The 17,539-nt window shown below is 32.6% G+C and overlaps 1 protein-coding gene across 1 annotated transcript; it reads right to left on the reverse strand.

Annotated features, from left to right (window-relative positions):
• Window positions 1–5,038: 5,038 nt before the first annotated feature.
• Window positions 5,039–7,179, reverse strand: LOC110673636 (L-ascorbate oxidase homolog). The gene is made up of 3 exons (XM_021836774.2): window positions 6,817–7,179; window positions 5,620–6,726; window positions 5,039–5,533 (listed from the first exon to the last, which is right to left on the reverse strand). The coding sequence occupies exons 1-3, from the start codon at window positions 7,062–7,064 to the stop codon at window positions 5,233–5,235; spliced, it is 1,656 nt and encodes a 551-aa protein (XP_021692466.2). The 5' UTR covers window positions 7,065–7,179; the 3' UTR covers window positions 5,039–5,232.
• Between the last annotated feature and the right edge of the window lie 10,360 nt (window positions 7,180–17,539).

Consider the following 17,539-nt stretch of genomic DNA (forward strand, 5'->3'; position numbering starts at 1 on the left):
CCATTATTAATTTAGTTAATTTTTGCTTAGATTAAAACTTTATTTACATTACCCATTGCCTATTTTCTTTATTTTCTATTTAAATTTTTGCATTTAGTTAATTTACTTCTTCTACAAATTACCATTAGTCTAAATAATCGAAACAACCATAGTCTAGTACTTAAACACAATTTCTCGTGGGAACGATACTTTACTTATCACTCTGTTAGTTGATACGACCCGTATACTTGCGGATTCGCACATCACATTCATTGAGTCAAAACCTCTCTTATGCGCTCTCAAAATTCTAATTATTGAGGCATAAATTGTTTTTAAAAGGGGGAGTACATTAAGGGGGAGAATTTCAAAAAAAAAACAAAAAAACACACACACACTTTATTTATGCTTAATTTTCTTCATCCACTAATTGTTTGTCATCATCAAAAAGGGGGAGATTGTTGGACCTAGGGGTCTTAATCCATATTTTGATGATAATAAATAATTAGTGTGCTACTAATCTACCTTGGAAGTGTTTGTGTTGAGTTTGTAAGCCCTAGATTCAAAATTACCAAATTGCTTTAAATCAAGGTTATGGAAGAGCAAGATAAGAAAATAAACATTTATGGGATCCTACAATGTAATTTTTATTTATTTTTTATATATATCTTGTGAAACTCATTTAATTGGTTATGTTGGCTCAAGTTTAGGTTATTCTAAATTTCTTAGTGTCTTTATAATTAACTTTTCTTTACTAAAGGGGATTGAAATGAAATTTTCACTTTTGAAAAATACAAATTTTTTTTTGAAAGTGTTTTCATTGAAAAGTTTATCAAATTAGCTTTCCAATGGTTTAAATGGATCAAAAATCAGAGTTCAAGTCAACAAGTTATGAATTTGTGAATCTCTAAACTTCTTAGTATCTCTATCTTTAACTTTTTCTTGACCAAGGAGGACTAAAGTAAAATTTTTATTTTTAAGAAATGAAAATTTGTTTTTAAAAGTATTTTTATTGAAGAGTTTATCAAATTAGCTTTCCAATGGTTCAAACGGATCGAAAATCCGAGTTTGGGTCAAAAAGTTATGAGTTTTTGAAGCCTAAGTGCCCTTTCTGTGCCTTTTGTCCACAGAGCACTTTGGCAGCCGAAAGTGGCAACTTTGGAAGCCAAAGTTGACTCCTTAGATGATGGTTTTTAAGTGTTTAAACCCATTTTGTCCAGAGAGCACTGCAACAACCGAAGGTGGGAACATCTGCAATCGAAGTTCACTTTTTAAATGATGTTTTTTCGCACTCCAACCTTCAGTAGTCAAAGTAAATAACGTCGATAGCCAAACCTGGGCTTCTAAAACTCAATAAAACAGAGCTTTGGGTGGTTGAACGGCTATATTTACATTTAATGCACCCCCAATGGTCATTTTCTTGCCAAAACTATAAAAAGAGGTCATTTATTACTAGAGGGAATATAACAACCATTTTCTTTGAGAATTTATTGTGTGAAAAGATTTTTTCCCTCTTCTCTCTCTCTAGAACTTGAGCTACCATAATTGATTATTAAGAGCTTGATGTTTGAGCTGTAATTTCTTAGTTCAGAGAGTTCATTCAAGGTTGTTGTAAACATTAATTGCCACTTGAGTGTGATAGAGCTTTAAACAGCTCTTGAGTGTAAAGGGATTTGTAAAAGTGCAAGAAAACGCTCTTGTGGTGGTTGTAAGGGGTTTATTCTTCACCGAAAGAAGAATTTTAGTGGAGTTAACTCTCAAGGAGGGCCTTGACGAGAGGACGTAGGCTTGGGATAGCTGAACCTCTATAAAATTTCTGTGTTCCATCTTCTTTTCTTTTTTCTTATCCACTCTCTCTTAAAAATGTCCACCTATCCTTTAATTTTTTTAATTAACACCTAATTCATCCCCCCTCTTAGATTGCTACAAGGAACAACAACCTCATTGGAGCTTTCTTTCATTGCCATGAAGCACATTTTGGCAACTTCATCACCAATATCCTCATCCTTGAAGTTACTTTATTCATCTCATGCTACTTTGAGTGCCTTCTTCTTGACCTTCTTGGAGGACTTCTTCAACTTGGGACAATCTGATCTAATGTGACCCGGCTTGTTGCATTCATAATATGTGAGAAGATCCTTTTTGCTACTCTCACCCTAATCCTTCTTGAAGTTTCTCTTTGGAATGAACTTCTTATTTTGGAAGAGCATCTTCCTTATTCTCCTTATTACTAGAGCCAACTCTTCCTCATCAAACTCTTCATCTTCATCACTTGAATTTTCAAAAAAAAACCTTAAAAGCTATGTTTTTCTTGGCCTTGCTTGGTTGCTCCACTGGCTCTCTTTTGAGAGTCATCTCATAATTAATGAGATGTCCTAAAAGTTCATCAAGTTGTACCTTGCTCAAGTCTTTGGAATCCTTTATTGAGGTTACTCAGGTAGCCACTTTTTAAGAAGGCTTCTTAGAATCTTCTTTACTTGCTTTTCATTCGTGAATGTCTTCCCAAGGGATTTGATTCCTCCAATTATCTCCATAAATCTATCATATATTTGACTTATAGTCTCATTTAATTTCATTTTAAATAACTCATATTAATATATTAGGGAATCCATCTTATTCTCTTTTACTTGACTAGTGCCTTCATGAGTAATTACCAAAGTATCCCAAATCTCCTTTTATGGCATACTTCATACACATTTTGTTATACTCACTTATACTTAGAGCACAAAAAAAAAACATGAATAGCTTTATCATTTAGAGCTACTCTTCTCTTCTCTTGCTCACTTCATTCATCCTTTGGTTTCGCTATATGTACACTTTTTACTACTTTGGTTGGGGTGAATGGTCCACTCTCAACAACATCCCACAAATATACTCCTTCTGATTGAGGGAAGTGATACATCCTATTTTTCTAATAAAGAAAGTCATTACCATCAAAGAAGGGAGGTCTTACCATGGATTGGCCTTCTTGTACATTGAGGGTTGCCATGGATTTTTGCTCTAAAATGATTAAATCCTTAGTGAATAGAGATTTGTTCTGATACCACTTATTGTCCCTTGTAGCTACCCAAAGAGGGTGGGGGGGGGGGTGGTGTGAATTGGGTACTAATTAAAAATTTGAAAGCTAAGAAAGTTTAAAAGAAAACAAGCACAAGGAAGAGAGAAAGGTAGGATGGTGAACACAAAGATTTATAGAGGTTCGGCTATCCCAAGGCTACGTTCTCTCCTCAAGACCCTCCTTGAGAGTTAACTCCACTATATTTCTTCTTTGGATGAAGAATAAATCCCTTACAAAACCACAAGAGCAAACCCTTACTCTTTTACATATCCCTTTTCTCACAAGAGCAATTTAATACTCTAACACACTTAAGTTACAATAAATACTCTCAACAAGTTTAAACTCACAAATTATAGCTTAACAAACAAGCTCTGAAGAATTAATTATGGAAGCTCAAGTTCTAGAGGAAGAAAGGGAAAAGCTTTAGAACTCAACAAATTCTCAAAAAATTTGTTGTTATTTATTTCCTCCAGTCATAAATGGTCTCTATTTATAGTTTTGACAAGAAAATGACTGTTGGGGATGCATTAAATACAAATATAGTTGTTCAACTACTCAAAACCCCATTTTATCGAGTTGTAAAACCCAAGTTCGGCTGCCGAAGTCTCTTGCTTCAGATGTTGAAAGTAAGGCACCAAAACTTTAAGTTTAAAAACTTGACATCGGCTACTCAAGTCCCCTACTTTGGCTGCCGAAGTCCTCTTCGGATAGAAATGCAAAAATATTTTAAAAACTCATAACTTTGGCTGCCGAAGTCCTCTTCGGATAGAAATGCAAAAATATTTTAAAAACTCGTAACTTTTTATCCCGAAGTCAGGTTTTTGATCTGTTTGAACTATTGAAAAGCTAATTTAATAAACTTTTCAATAAAAAATACTTTTAAAACTCAATTTCGCATTTCTCAAAAAAATGAAAATGTCATTTTACTTCCCTTAGTCAAGAAATAGATAAAAAAACAAAAACACCAAGAAATTTTTGGAAATTCCTAGACTTAAGCCAACATAATTAACTAATTGAGAATCACAAAATTAAAAATTTACATTGTAGTGTCTCTTTAATCTTTACTTCAATTTCTTGCTCTCTTTTAATATTGATTTGAAGCAATTTCACAATTTTAAACTTGGAACTTGTAATCCTAACACAAACATTCAAGGTAGATTAGCAGCAAACTAATTATTTATTATCATCGAAACATATATTAAGAACCCTAGGTCCAACACTATATTATCCTAACATATAAATAGCACTTGAGCTCTTCAAATATGCATTGATCTGATGGTTTATTTGTTAAGTATGAAAGTTGCAGTACGTTTGAGAAAGAATATTAATCCAGCATGCGTGAGTAGGAGATCAAGTAATCGAGTCCACCCATGATTGTGCTTATGTTCGAAGCCCAAGTAGCAAAGGCTTAAAAGCCTTAAGAGAAGCCCATTATGGGCAGTTAATTGTTTGTTCAAAAACTGCATACTGAAGGCAGTTTTAACCTCTCCTTTACGTGGGGAAGTAGGAGAGATAAAGATACATCTCCTGAGCAAAATGGGCAGCAGAGACAGAAGGTTATGATATTTTATTTTGAATCAGGGAAACAAGTGTGACTTGATTCCTTTTTGCTGCGAAAAATTTTGGTTCAACGGAGCAAAGGTTGTGCGTTTTGACGCAACTTGGTGCTCTTCTCATTGCTAATTTCTTTCTCATGTTTGTGGAGAATACTGAATTCCAGGCAACATTTAGACCATGGAAAATGGCTATGATTTATGTAAAACATGTGATTATGGCATAAATTAGTGATACAAGGTGATCTACGCTATACAACCTTCATTTGATCTTGGCTTTAAATATTCTAACAGGATTATAGTAAGAGTAATGTATTATGTATATGATTTAAACATCCTCAACTGTTTGTATTTGTTCCGTTGTATCATATATTTATAATTTCATCAATTGGATATATAAATTTTATTTGAAATAATATTAATTAGTTATATATGAATTAATATATCCGCATATAAATGTTGCACAAGGATTTCATTAATTTTATTACATTAAAGGGACAGAGCAACCTGATTACAAGAAAGGGCAAATGAAAAAAAAATATATGTACCAGAAGGGATTAACGCATAAAAAATCTCACTTGATCACCTTCTGTGATCAGGACCCAGCTTGGAGCATTGTATATGGTAGGGTGGTGATATGCAAGTTTAAATGCTGTAAGGTGGGGGCTTCGGTAAGTCTTTGACGAGCCCACAGAGCAAAGCAGTATCAGGAATATTGTACTCATCCCTAAGAGAGCGTGCAGGAGAGAGAACGCTAGCATAGAGTTGCTGACCCAGGTAGGTTTTCTCCCACAGCTCAGACCTTAAGTTCCACATTCCAGCATTGTCGAATGTGAAGAAGATGGCTGCCCATGATTTCGGAAACACCTGCACTGTGGTCCTGCTAACTGCGTCAAGAAGATTGTAGTTCTTCCTCTTCTCCGGAGTCCATGTGCCAGGTTCCACGCTGTTGATCCATTTTAATTCATTAATTTATCATTCGCTTATAATTTAAGAATACTAATAAGGAATTGATCAATTTGAAATACTTACGCGACTGCGAAGAAGGAATACCCATCCAAGTGCCATGATTGCATTGTCTTCTCATGATTCTCAAAGATGATCTCCACAAAGTTACGGAAGGTCATGTTCAGGACATTAGGCTGTGTCACAATCTTGTCGATTTTAGCTGGTGGGTTGTCTTGAATGGTGTCATACTTGAAAACCTTTTCTGAAATCCCGTAGTACTCAGCAAGTTTGAGTGGAGTTTCTGTATCAGTGTGAGAAATACCATTAATGGCATAACGAAGCTTGCCCCCTGCCCTGCTTACTGAGTTAACCAATTTAATAGTACGGGTGATGTTGATGGATCCATAATGGTAGGAGCCTTGAGGGTTTGGCCTGGCAGCACTGGCTGTGAGATTCCAGCGGAAGGAACGGAATTGATTGAGGGACCAAGCCCATCCCACAGGTGCCTCTGGAAGTTCAGGTGATGCTGGTCCCTTCCCATTAGAGTATCGAATGATTCCCTTACCAGTGAGGACAGTCTTTATGAATCGAGTGGAAGCCACCATATAGTAGTCTTTAGGTTCCCGGTTTGCTGTCACAAGCACGCTCAAGCACTGACCCACATGCACGTCGAGGGAGTCGTACACATTTTGCATCACATGGGATCCCTCCATCTCAACAAGCTTCATTGTGTGGCCTTGGATCCTGAAGTTGATAGATGTCTTGAGCCCCGCATTGCAAATCCTATACTTGTATGTCTTTCCAGGCTTCATGGTGAAGAGAGGTTCATCCTTGCCATCGCCCTTAGCAGTTTTGCCATTGATGAGTACGCCTTCTGGTCTGCCAATAGAGCGTCCACTATCCAAGTAATTTCTGAGAATTTTGTGGCTCTTGGTATACCAATCATTAACAATGACAGTGTAGTCATCCTCAGGATCAGGATAAGGAACAGGGATGAGCAAACGACTATTGATATGGAGGCCACCAAATCCTCCACCTGCCCTGTGCAAGGCTGTGCTTGGGTAGTAAAGGAAGCTGCCAATCTGGTCCTTGACTTGGAATTGATAGGTGAAGTTGGTTCCTGGAGGGATAGGGCAATTGGTCCCCAGCATTCCTTCCTGCCAAGAGTTCTTCCTCTGTTGGACACCGCTCCTACAGCAAATTAAGCCAATCAACTAACTATCCATTATTCATGGAGTAAAAATCAAAAAAATAAAATAAAATAAAAGAAATAAATTTTACCATGTCAAAAGGAATGGCTCATCAAGATTATTGAAGACATTAATGACAAGGTTATTGTTGCTTGTAGAGTTGATGACAGGCCCTGGAAATTGATCATTGATGAGAATGACTTGCTGGGGAACTCCCAAAGGAGACACGGTTCCATAAGTGACGTTCCATGTGAAAAACAAATATGGATCTTCACTTCTGACCCCTATCATTGCCCCGGCTGAGAGGCATAAAATTAGCATCAACACCATCTCAGCCATCTTCCCACCTTCCTTTTTTCTTTATTTTTTTTCTTTTTTTATGTGTAATATAATATAATATTTAACCTTTTCTTATATATTCCCTCTGGAGCTAATGCTTAACTGCCCCTGATGGAAGAAGATGAGTATCTTCTTCTATGTTTCAGCTGTGTCTACGTCTTCCCTTTTATACCTTCATCCTCGAAATACCAACCACTAAATTTTCTAATATTTCGCTGTAATTAATTTTCCTTTCTTCTCTTCGTTTTATGGCCATTTAGACATTTACTAAAAATGAGATTTCTATTTTTGACTTGCTACCCAAATCCATCTCTGAGCCTCCTTCCTTCTCCTCTGCCAATCCTATGACACAATTTTTATAACTTGACCTGTGAAATTAATTAATTTTAGTGAATAAAAAAAATTAATTAATTAATTTTAAAATAAAAAAATAAACTAAAAAAAATGAATTTGACTTCATAATTAATTTTAAAATTAAAAAAAAATCAGTATTTTAAAATAAAAAAATAAACTAAAAAAATGAATTTAACTTAATCAACTGATTAAAGTTTTAAATAAATCCATAGCTTGTCATAGTAGGTATTAATGTTTTTTGTTTATGAATTTTTCTCGTATAAACCTGATTCACCATAAACTCAAAATATACTATTTATAGTGGGACTCTCCTATTACATACATGACTCCTACATATTTACATCTTGAATTCATAGTGGAACATGTATAAATAAGACTTTTTCCTGTTATATTTACCTTTTATAATTTATTTTCTTTATATATTAAAGAATTACCAAGTTTGACATAAAATGTTTTTATTTATGTTTAATAATTACTTCAAATGATTTTTTTTTTAAAAAATAAATCTTTACTTGCATTTTTAGTTTATTTATTTAATTCTCAAATTTTGATATTAATTTAAATTTTAGCCATAAGTCATTTATATTCAAAATTTTTTAGTTTAATTAGAGTTTTTAATTTTAAAAATATTTTTAATGAGAAATATGGAACTTATTAGTAAAATCTAAACTGCACAATATGTTAGCAATTCCATATATTTTAGTTATAAAATAATTTAATTGTTTAAATTGAAATAATTGTCAAATGCTAAGGATAAAATTAATAAAATTAAAAATTACGATCAAAATGAAAATTTGCACAAAGATCTGTATTTTTTTAATTATTAGTCCCCAATTAGTCCATGCATTGCACGTGATTATTTGAGATTTTACATACTTATCTATATAATATATAAACGTGTGAAGTGAGAGAGAATATTAGCTTTACTTAAATCACCCTTTATTTTTTATAGTATTTATAATTATATTTTTTTTTATTTTATTTAATTTTAGAGTATATAAATTTAAAATTCTTATGATTTAAAAATTATTTATTTATATAATTTTATAGTTTAAATAAATTTAAAATTTTTAATGCTACTTTATAAAAATACTGTCATGGTTTATATTATTTACGAAAATAGATTGTATATTATTTAAAATTTTATTAATTCTACTTAATTAAAATTTTATTATAATATAATTTAAAATAAAATTTATAAAAATACTTTCATGATTTATATTATTTACAAAAATAGATTGTATATTATTTATATGAATAACTTTTTTAATGAATCTTAATATATTTTTATCTCTTAATTATAATTATTTATGAAAAAATTATTTTAACATAATAATATTTAAATTTATGTAAAAGAACAAGAAAAAAAATAAATTTTATCAGCCAAGCATATGAATTTTTTTAATTAATTTTTCGAAATTTTCTTTTAATTTAATTTTTTATAAGAAAATATTTCATATAAAATAAATTTATATTTTTAATTATAGATATATTTCTGAAATTATTTATTATTGCAATATGTATAAGTAAGTACATTTATTGATAAGCTATATATATATATATATATATATATATATATATATATATATATATATATATATATATATATATATCTCAAAAAAGAAAAATATTATAAAAAAATTAATATTTGTTGATGTATAAAAAAATTAATTATAATATGTAATATATAATAAAATTATATGAATCTAAAATTTTTAAATAAAACATAATTATGCATATAAAATTATATGAGAAAAGAATTTAAATGGATAAATATATATTATTTAAAAATTTTGAGTTTACTAATTTTTTTTATTTTAAAATGATATATTATTAAAGATTTAAAGATATTAATGTGTGAATGTATAAAAAAATGTAATAATTTTTTAATACTATAATCTTATAATAACTTGATAAATAGTGAATACGTATAAAAAGAGTTAATAATCATATTTTGAATATAGATTTGTTATTGTAATTTAATAAATTTATATTTAAACATAAACATAAATTGACATTTATATAAAAAAATTTCACTTTTTACATGAATACAAGCATTATATCATTTAATAGAATTTTTTTTAAATTTAACAATTTTCTTTATTGGAATTTGACGTTTACTTTTCAAAAAATAATAGTAAAAAATTTAATTTAAAAATAAGTTATAAGTTAGTTTAATAAAATATTTTACTATAAACTGAATAATTATTTATATTTTTTTAATATAATAATTCCAATTAAAAATAATAATAGACCAATGTCAATATTTTTCATTCTATTAATATAGATTTTTTATTTTTTATATAAAAAATTTAGTTATCAATTTATTAACATTAATATATTTATCAATCTTATTTTAAAATTTTTCTCTCTATCACGAGCAAATATGAAATTATATAAAATAATATATATCAAATAAAATTAATAATATTTATATTTATTGATATGGATGTTCACAAATAATTTTAGCAAATAAAATTAAAATTCAAATCAAAATAACAAGAAATTAAAAAGTAAATTTATATAAAATTATACTAAATTAAATTTATTTTACTATTATATATATATATGTATATATATATATATATATTCTTAAATAGGGTTGACAAAAGATTAAATTTTTCATGGTAATTATATATGTTTTATAAAAATTATAAAGTATTAAAAACTAATTAATCTTATAAATTTAACACTTCATTTGTTAAAAAAATTTAACACAAAAATATATAAACTAACAAAATACACTAGTTAAATTTATATTTTTATAAAACATTAATTATAAAATTATATTATAATAATAAATTTTTCACAATAAATTTTACTTCTATAATTTTTTATTTTCATAGAAATACTTCATTTTCATTAACTTAATATTATAAGTGTGTATCCAACATATATACCATGAAAAATAAAAAAATTATATAATAATAATAATAATAATAATAATAATAATAATAATAATAATAATAATAATAATAATAATAATAATAATATATTATAAAAAAATTAATAAAAAATTTTATATAAAGATATTGAAATTATGGATGCATATGATGAGTGTAGAAAATGAACTTTTAAAAAAACTAGTTAATATAATAATGCATTATATCAACAAACACCAAGCAATGCATATAACTTACAATGTTTATTGGAGTAGTTAAGATAATAAAATGCAATAGATATATAATGTAAAGACAGGTAATATTAATATACTATGATCATTTAGATAGAAACTAGTTTTTTTTTTATGTAATTCACGTTGCACATTATTATTTTTTTATACGTACTCATAATTTAATATTGTATATATAATATATTTTTTCAATTTTTTTATATGATATAATATTATTATAGTACTATAAATATTATATTTAATTATTTAATTTGAAATATTAATTTTAATATTATTTTAATTAATTATATAAATAAAAATATTTATTAATTTAAAATTATTATATTTTTTATTGCATCATACTTTTGTGAAAGTTATATGTTATATATATAATAATAACATAATTGTAAACTTAAATGTAATACAATAAAAAATATATATATAATAATAAGTTAATAATGGTGAAGATGTTTAAAAATTAAAATAAATTAATAAAAATACAAGTTAGTTTATTGAAATAAATTTATTTAAACTTTGTTATTTTACTTTTTTTTAAAAGATCAGTTTGACCTATATTATATTTTTTTATAATTTAGAATAATATTAATTTACATAATAAGGTTGCATAGTTAATGTGAAAGAAAAAAAAATATTTATAAAATTAAAAAAAGGATAATTTTTAAAATTTATTTTGTAATTTAGTGCATTATATCATTAGAATATTTTATTTTATTTTATTTTTTGAAAGAACCAGTGGAAATTTCATTAAGGAGCAAAGTCCTAAGACAAAGAAACAACAATAACTAATATACTTCTCTTCCGACAATTGGAGTGCAAATTTAGCAAAGTTATGAGCCACCACATTTGACTCACGATACGCTTGTTGAATTTTAAAAGCAGAACAAACTTAAGAAACATAAGTGAAGCAGTCGTGTACCAAAGTAATAATCCGAATAAGACTTTGCATGGAAATGATGAGCAAGGACTTGCGAATCAGTTTCCAAAACCACATGAGAAAATTCAGCTTGCATTGCACACCCCAAGCCAAAGGATGCCACCTGTATTTCAGCATCATCAGTAAGAAAACTAATACTCAACCTGAGTCAACTAGACATCATAACAGAGCCCATGTTATCTCGAACCACAAACCCCAAACCAAAGCATCCTGAGTCATCTCTTGTCGTATCTGTATTCATTTTAACAATATTGAATGGAGGAGGCACCCAACGGGGTTGTGTACGGTCTATAGAAACTGATTGCATCTTTGGGTTACATGTCTTGAACTCATGGAGGAGGTGTGACACCCCTTACCCGTGTACAGTATATCCGAGTAAGCAATGTCGCACGGTGTACCGGTACACTCTATTTTACCTTAATTAATTTTTATCATGGTTTTGAATATAACTTGTGAAATATTATTTATTTAAGTCATTTATCGAAATTATAATTTATTTGAGGTTCCGAAAATTTTAAAGAAAATCCGGCGGAGTATTGGCTAAAAATGGAGAAAACAGTTCTTCGAAACCTGTGAAAAACACTTCTAATAATCATATTCATTCATTCTCAAACTCCAATATCAAAATCTCAACAATTTTCAATTTCAGTTTTCAATCATCCGTCACATGTGATAATCAAGTATAAATCACAAATAAACATTCTCTTTTCCATTTACAAACACAATTCTCATTATTTACATGATCAACAAAATACATTTCATAATTCTAAATACATATGAGAAAATAAAAATTTAGTTACAAAATAACAAAATGACACCTAGTACCCTACCAATGCACTGCAGGTGGTGAGGTGACACGGACACTGTGCAGAACTGCAGGATGGACTCACCCAGTCTGCGGTCTACTGGGCTCACGATCAGTATCTCCAGTACCTACGCGTGGCAAAAGCAACGCTCTAAGCAATAATGCTTAGTGGTGCAATAATAAAATAAAAGAAAATAGCAGAAAATAAATATGTAGTGAATGTATATGTTCTATTTGTTTTGAATTTGTATATCATTAACTTTGTCCACTTTCATTCATTTGGTTGCCCAAGTAACCTACACTAGATGACTGGACTGGATAAACGGGTAAACTGGCACTGGGTATCAAGTACCTCGGGCCGTCACACCATCGGTCACATATGCATCTCCCGGTGTGCAATGCAGCGGCTAACAAGCTGTGATAACATCAGGCACAAGGCCAAAGCTCAATACAAGGTCAGAATGGCTAAAAGCCATAAAATCACAGAATGGCATATTGCCATGTGCAGTACTGCTAACTAAACCCTATTGGCATGCCAAACTATCCAAACCAATCTTGTTAGGTATACTAGGGCATTTGAAACTTTTAAATCCTTCAATTTGTGAATTTCAAGTTTTGGTGTCACTATTCACCCCATTGGTCAACAAAAATGTTGACTTTTGGATAGAAAATAGGTATATTGGTTTTGACACTCCCAACATACCACATTTTGCATTTAAAACTTGTTGGAATTAACCCCTAAATCCATTTCCAAACCTAAAACCTAGAGAGCAGAATTTTCAGTTTTTGTGACCCAACTTTACTGTTCCATTGGGCCCTTGCAGTGGGAATTTGAGGAAATGGTAAACATGAAAGTTGTTCTTTATTTTGTCTAGTTGAATTTCCTTTTTTGAATCACTCCATTTGGAGTTTTGTAGCTCCAGATATGGTCCAAAAACCACAGTTGGCCAGATTTCCATTCTGCAGAAATTACCAAATCTATAGTACCATGAACAGTGACTGTGACTGCCATTTGGGTTAGGTTCTGGTCATAATTTGGGGTAGGTTTCTTCATGAAAATTGTTTGTCTAGGTCTTAACTTGTTGCTGTAAAAATTTCAGGTCAATTGACCATTTCTACAGTGAGTTATGGCCAAATGAATAGTTACTGTTCATTTGGTCATTTCTGCAGGTGTTGTTGCAGGGTATCCGGATTGGGGCCAACTTTTGGTCCACTTGCTTTGGTCTTTTGGGAATGGTTTCTTCAGCAAAATTGTGCCATTATAAGTCTAGTTTCATGTCCAATTGTCCAAACACCAATTGGACCTACACAGCCAAAGTTATGGCTATCTAAGTGGGCTGGAATCACAGCCACCCTGCTGCACTCACTAGGCAGCATACTCATTCACTTTGCCATGCTATATTTCAGTCCAAATTATGGTCAACTTACCTAAAATGGTCACTAATTGACCATTAAAATGTTCTCTAATAATTTCCTAAGCCAAGTCAAATTTTCACTTCTCAAAACCCTAGTTTCCATTATAAGTTTTCACAACATACCTTAATTACTAACTCATTCACTAACCACATGTATACATGCTTTAAACATGATCTCTAATCCACTTTAAGTCCATCAAAACACTCCATCATTGTTCCTTCCTTAGGGCTGCCGAAATTCATGGTAGGCTTATACACAAATTTGGTTCATTTAATTCACAAATTCATGTTGATTTCAAGTCCTTAACATGGGAAATAAGAGTTTTAAGTAGATAGGTGCACTAACCTTTAAGTGGCAGAATTTTCCCCAAGCTTAACTTCACTTTCCTTCCTTTTCTAGGCTTCTAAACACTTTCCCAAGATGAATGGACAAGTTTTAATGAAGAGTGTTTAGGGTTTAATAGTGTAAACAAGAGGGAAATGAAGCTTTTGTTGCAAAATCAATGGAGGTTTGGGCAAGCTAGGTTTCGGCTGGTTTTGGGGAAGGAGATGGCTGCTGACTTTTTGATTTATTTTGGTCTCAATTTGTCTCTTTTATTAGTTAGTTAATTGGTTGTTTAAAGGTGATTGGTTATAGCTTTTAATGACATCACATTATGTCATAATTAAGCCCTTTTTTCTCATTTTCTTTTCTTTTCTTCACTACTCATTTTCAATTTAATTTTTAGTAATGTTTATTCATATTTTATGTCATAATAATTATTTACTTAACTGGACAAGTCGGCCAAAAATCACCTCCGAAGGCGAAATGACCAAAATGCCCTCCGTTTGGCTTAACGGGTCAAAATTGTCTGTACCGATTGAAAATTTTTTCTAAATATTTTCTTGGCATTCTAATGCCATAGGAACCTCAATGACCCTCCTCTGGTGTCCCAAAAATTATTTTATGAATTTTTCCCCGGGTCTAGGGCTCCTGGTTGCGAGAACCGCAACTTACCTCTGGTTACCCATTGCTTGGGCACCGGCTCATTTGACTTGGTTGTATTTTATTTTTCTAAAATTTTTGCTAAATTTTTCTTGTTAATATTTGAGTTAATTATGATTCCTGACTTTAGTTTAAATGTTTTTCTGGACGTTCTAGCTGTCCGGACCGACACCGGTCACCGGAACAGTAGAATGTACGGAGTTGCTACCAGGAGGGTGTTACAACTCTTCCCCTCTAATTTAAATTTCGTCCTCGAAATTTACCTGATGCAAACAGTTGAGGGAACTGTTGCCTCATCGTTTCTTCACTTTCCCAAGTTGCCTCCTCGGTGTTGTGGTGCCTCCAAAGCACTTTCACCAGTGGAATCTGCTTATTTCTCACTCTTTTACTTCCCGAGCCAGGATCCGTAGAGGTTTTTCTTCATATGTCAAATCCGGTTGTATTTCAATTTCTTCTCTGGAGATGACATGTGAAGGATCCGAGCGGTATCTTCTGAGCATGGACACGTGGAACACATTGTGGATCTTATCCAGCTCTGGTGGCAAAGCTAGCCTATAGGCCACTGGACCCACACGTTCAATGACTTCATATGGGCCAATGAACCTAGGACTTAACTTACCTTTTCTTCCAAACCTCAGTACCTTCTTCCACGGTGACACCTTGAGAAACACTTTGTCGCCAACTGTGTATTCTATTTCTTTTCTCTTTAGGTCGGCATAAGATTTACATCTGCATGCGAGGCAACCTTGATTGGCTTTGATTAGTTTCACTTTCTCCTCGATCTGTTTCACCGTGTCCGCCCCACCGCTTGTCTTCACCCAATTCAGTCCAAAGACACCGAGTTCTACATTTTCTCCCATACAGTGCTTCATACGGGGCCATTTGGATGCTAGCTTGGTAGCTATTGTTGTATGCGAATTCTGCCAGTGGGAGGTATCTATCCCAACTTCCCTCAAACTCAATGACACAACTCCTCAACATATCCTCAAGGACCTGGATTACTCTTTCGGATTGCCCATCCGTCTGAGGATGGAAAGCTGTGCTGAAGTGGAGTTGTGTACCCAAGGACTCATGCAACTTCTTCCAAAATCTCGATGTAAACCTTGGGTCTCGATCAGATATGATGGAAAGTGGAATTCCATGCGATCTAACTATCTCAGCGATATACAATCGCTAACTTCTCCGGTGAGTAGTCGGTTCTAATCGGCGAGAAAGTGTCGACTTGGTCAATCTATCCACTATTACCCATGCTGCATCATGTTTCTTCTGGGTGAGAGGTAGACCACTTACAAAATCCATGGTGACCCGATCCCATTTCCATTCAGGTATGCGTATAGGCTGTAGCAAACCCGATGGAACTTGATGTTCTGCCTTGACTTGCTGACATGTCAAGCATTTAGTCACATAGTCAGCTATGTCCTTCTTCATACCAGGCCACTAATACTAAAGCTTCAAATCATGATACATCTTTGTACTTCCTGGGTGCATAGCATATACACTGGTGTGTGCCTCTTTCAGAATATTGGCCTTCAGTTCCCCATCATCTGGTACATACAGTCTTCCTTTGTAATACAGACACCCATCTGCCTTCACCTCATAGTCAGTTGCTTTTCCCTCTGAGATTTTGCTCATAATAGCCATTAACTTTTCATTTGCCTTTTGCCCATCTAAAATCTGCTGTAGCAGGTTTGGCCTCAGTTGCAACTCAGCCAAAATAGCTCCATCTCGAACCAAAGTTAGACGGGCATTCAATGATCTCAAAGCTGTCATGGATTTTCTGCTCAAAGCATCAGCAACTACATTTGCCTTCCCAGGATGGTAGTCAATTACACAATCATAATCCTTTAGGAACTCAATCCATCATCTCTGTCTAAGGTTGAGCTCCTTATGGGTTGGTAAATATTTCAGACTTTTGTGGTCTGTGTAAATGTAGCACTTTTCACCATACAAGTAATGCCTCCATATCTTCAGTGCGAAGATAATTACTGCAAGCTCTAGATCATGGGTAGGGTAATTTTGTTCATGTGGCCTTAGTTGCCTGGAAGCATAGGCGACCACCTTCCCCTCTTGTATCAATACACACCCTAACCCATTATGATAGACATCACTGTAGACCACGAAGTCCTTTCCTAATACTGGCTGTGTTAACACTGGTGCCTCTATCAACATAGCCTTCAACTTCTCAAAACTGGTCTGACACTTGTCATTCCAGTCAAATCTGACATTCTTGTGTAATAACTTGGTCATTGGAGCACCTATTAAGGAAAATCCCTTCACAAATCTTCTGTAATACCCAGCTAGCCCCAAGAAGCTTCTGACCTCAGTTGTATTCCTAGGAGTTTTCCATTCCATCACTGCTTCTATTTTCTTGGGATCCACCCTAATCCCATCAGCTGACACTATGTGTCCAAGGAATGCAATCTCATTCAACCAAAAGTCACACTTGGACAACTTAGCATACAGCTTCTTTTCTCTCAGGGTTTGCAGAACAATCCTCAAATGCTCATCATGTTCTTCCCTGGTCTTGGAATACACCAAAATATCATCAATAAAGACCACTACGAACCGATCTAGGTATGGATGGAAGATACGGTTCATAAGGTCCATGAATGCCGCTGGTACATTTGTTAGGCCAAAGGGCATCACCAGGAACTCATAATGCAACACCCTAGGCAAATCCCACATCGACAAAACACGGGAGAGATGCTGGATTTATAAGATGGAGGTTCCTAACCCCTATTGACGCGTTTTAAAACCGTGAGGGCTTCGGCCCAGAGCGGACAATATCACTAGTGGGCCGGGTCGTTACATTTGTGGTATCAGAGCAGCTCCGCGTGCAACCTTGAACG

The sequence above is a fragment of the Hevea brasiliensis genome, chromosome 4 (genome assembly GCF_030052815.1).
Source record: "Hevea brasiliensis isolate MT/VB/25A 57/8 chromosome 4, ASM3005281v1, whole genome shotgun sequence".
In the NCBI taxonomy this organism is placed as follows: domain Eukaryota; kingdom Viridiplantae; phylum Streptophyta; class Magnoliopsida; order Malpighiales; family Euphorbiaceae; genus Hevea; species Hevea brasiliensis.

Excerpts from the sequence above, each read along its gene's own strand:
- LOC110673636 (XM_021836774.2), bottom strand. The coding sequence starts at position 7,064 with ATGGCTGAGATGGTGTTGATGCTAATTTTATGCCTCTCAGCCGGGGCA. Across the intron at positions 6,727-6,816 it reads GAGCCATTCCTTTTGACATG|GAGCGGTGTCCAACAGAGGA; the intron begins GTAAAATTTATT and ends AATTTGCTGTAG. Across the intron at positions 5,534-5,619 it reads TATTCCTTCTTCGCAGTCGC|CGTGGAACCTGGCACATGGA; the intron begins GTAAGTATTTCA and ends ATGGATCAACAG.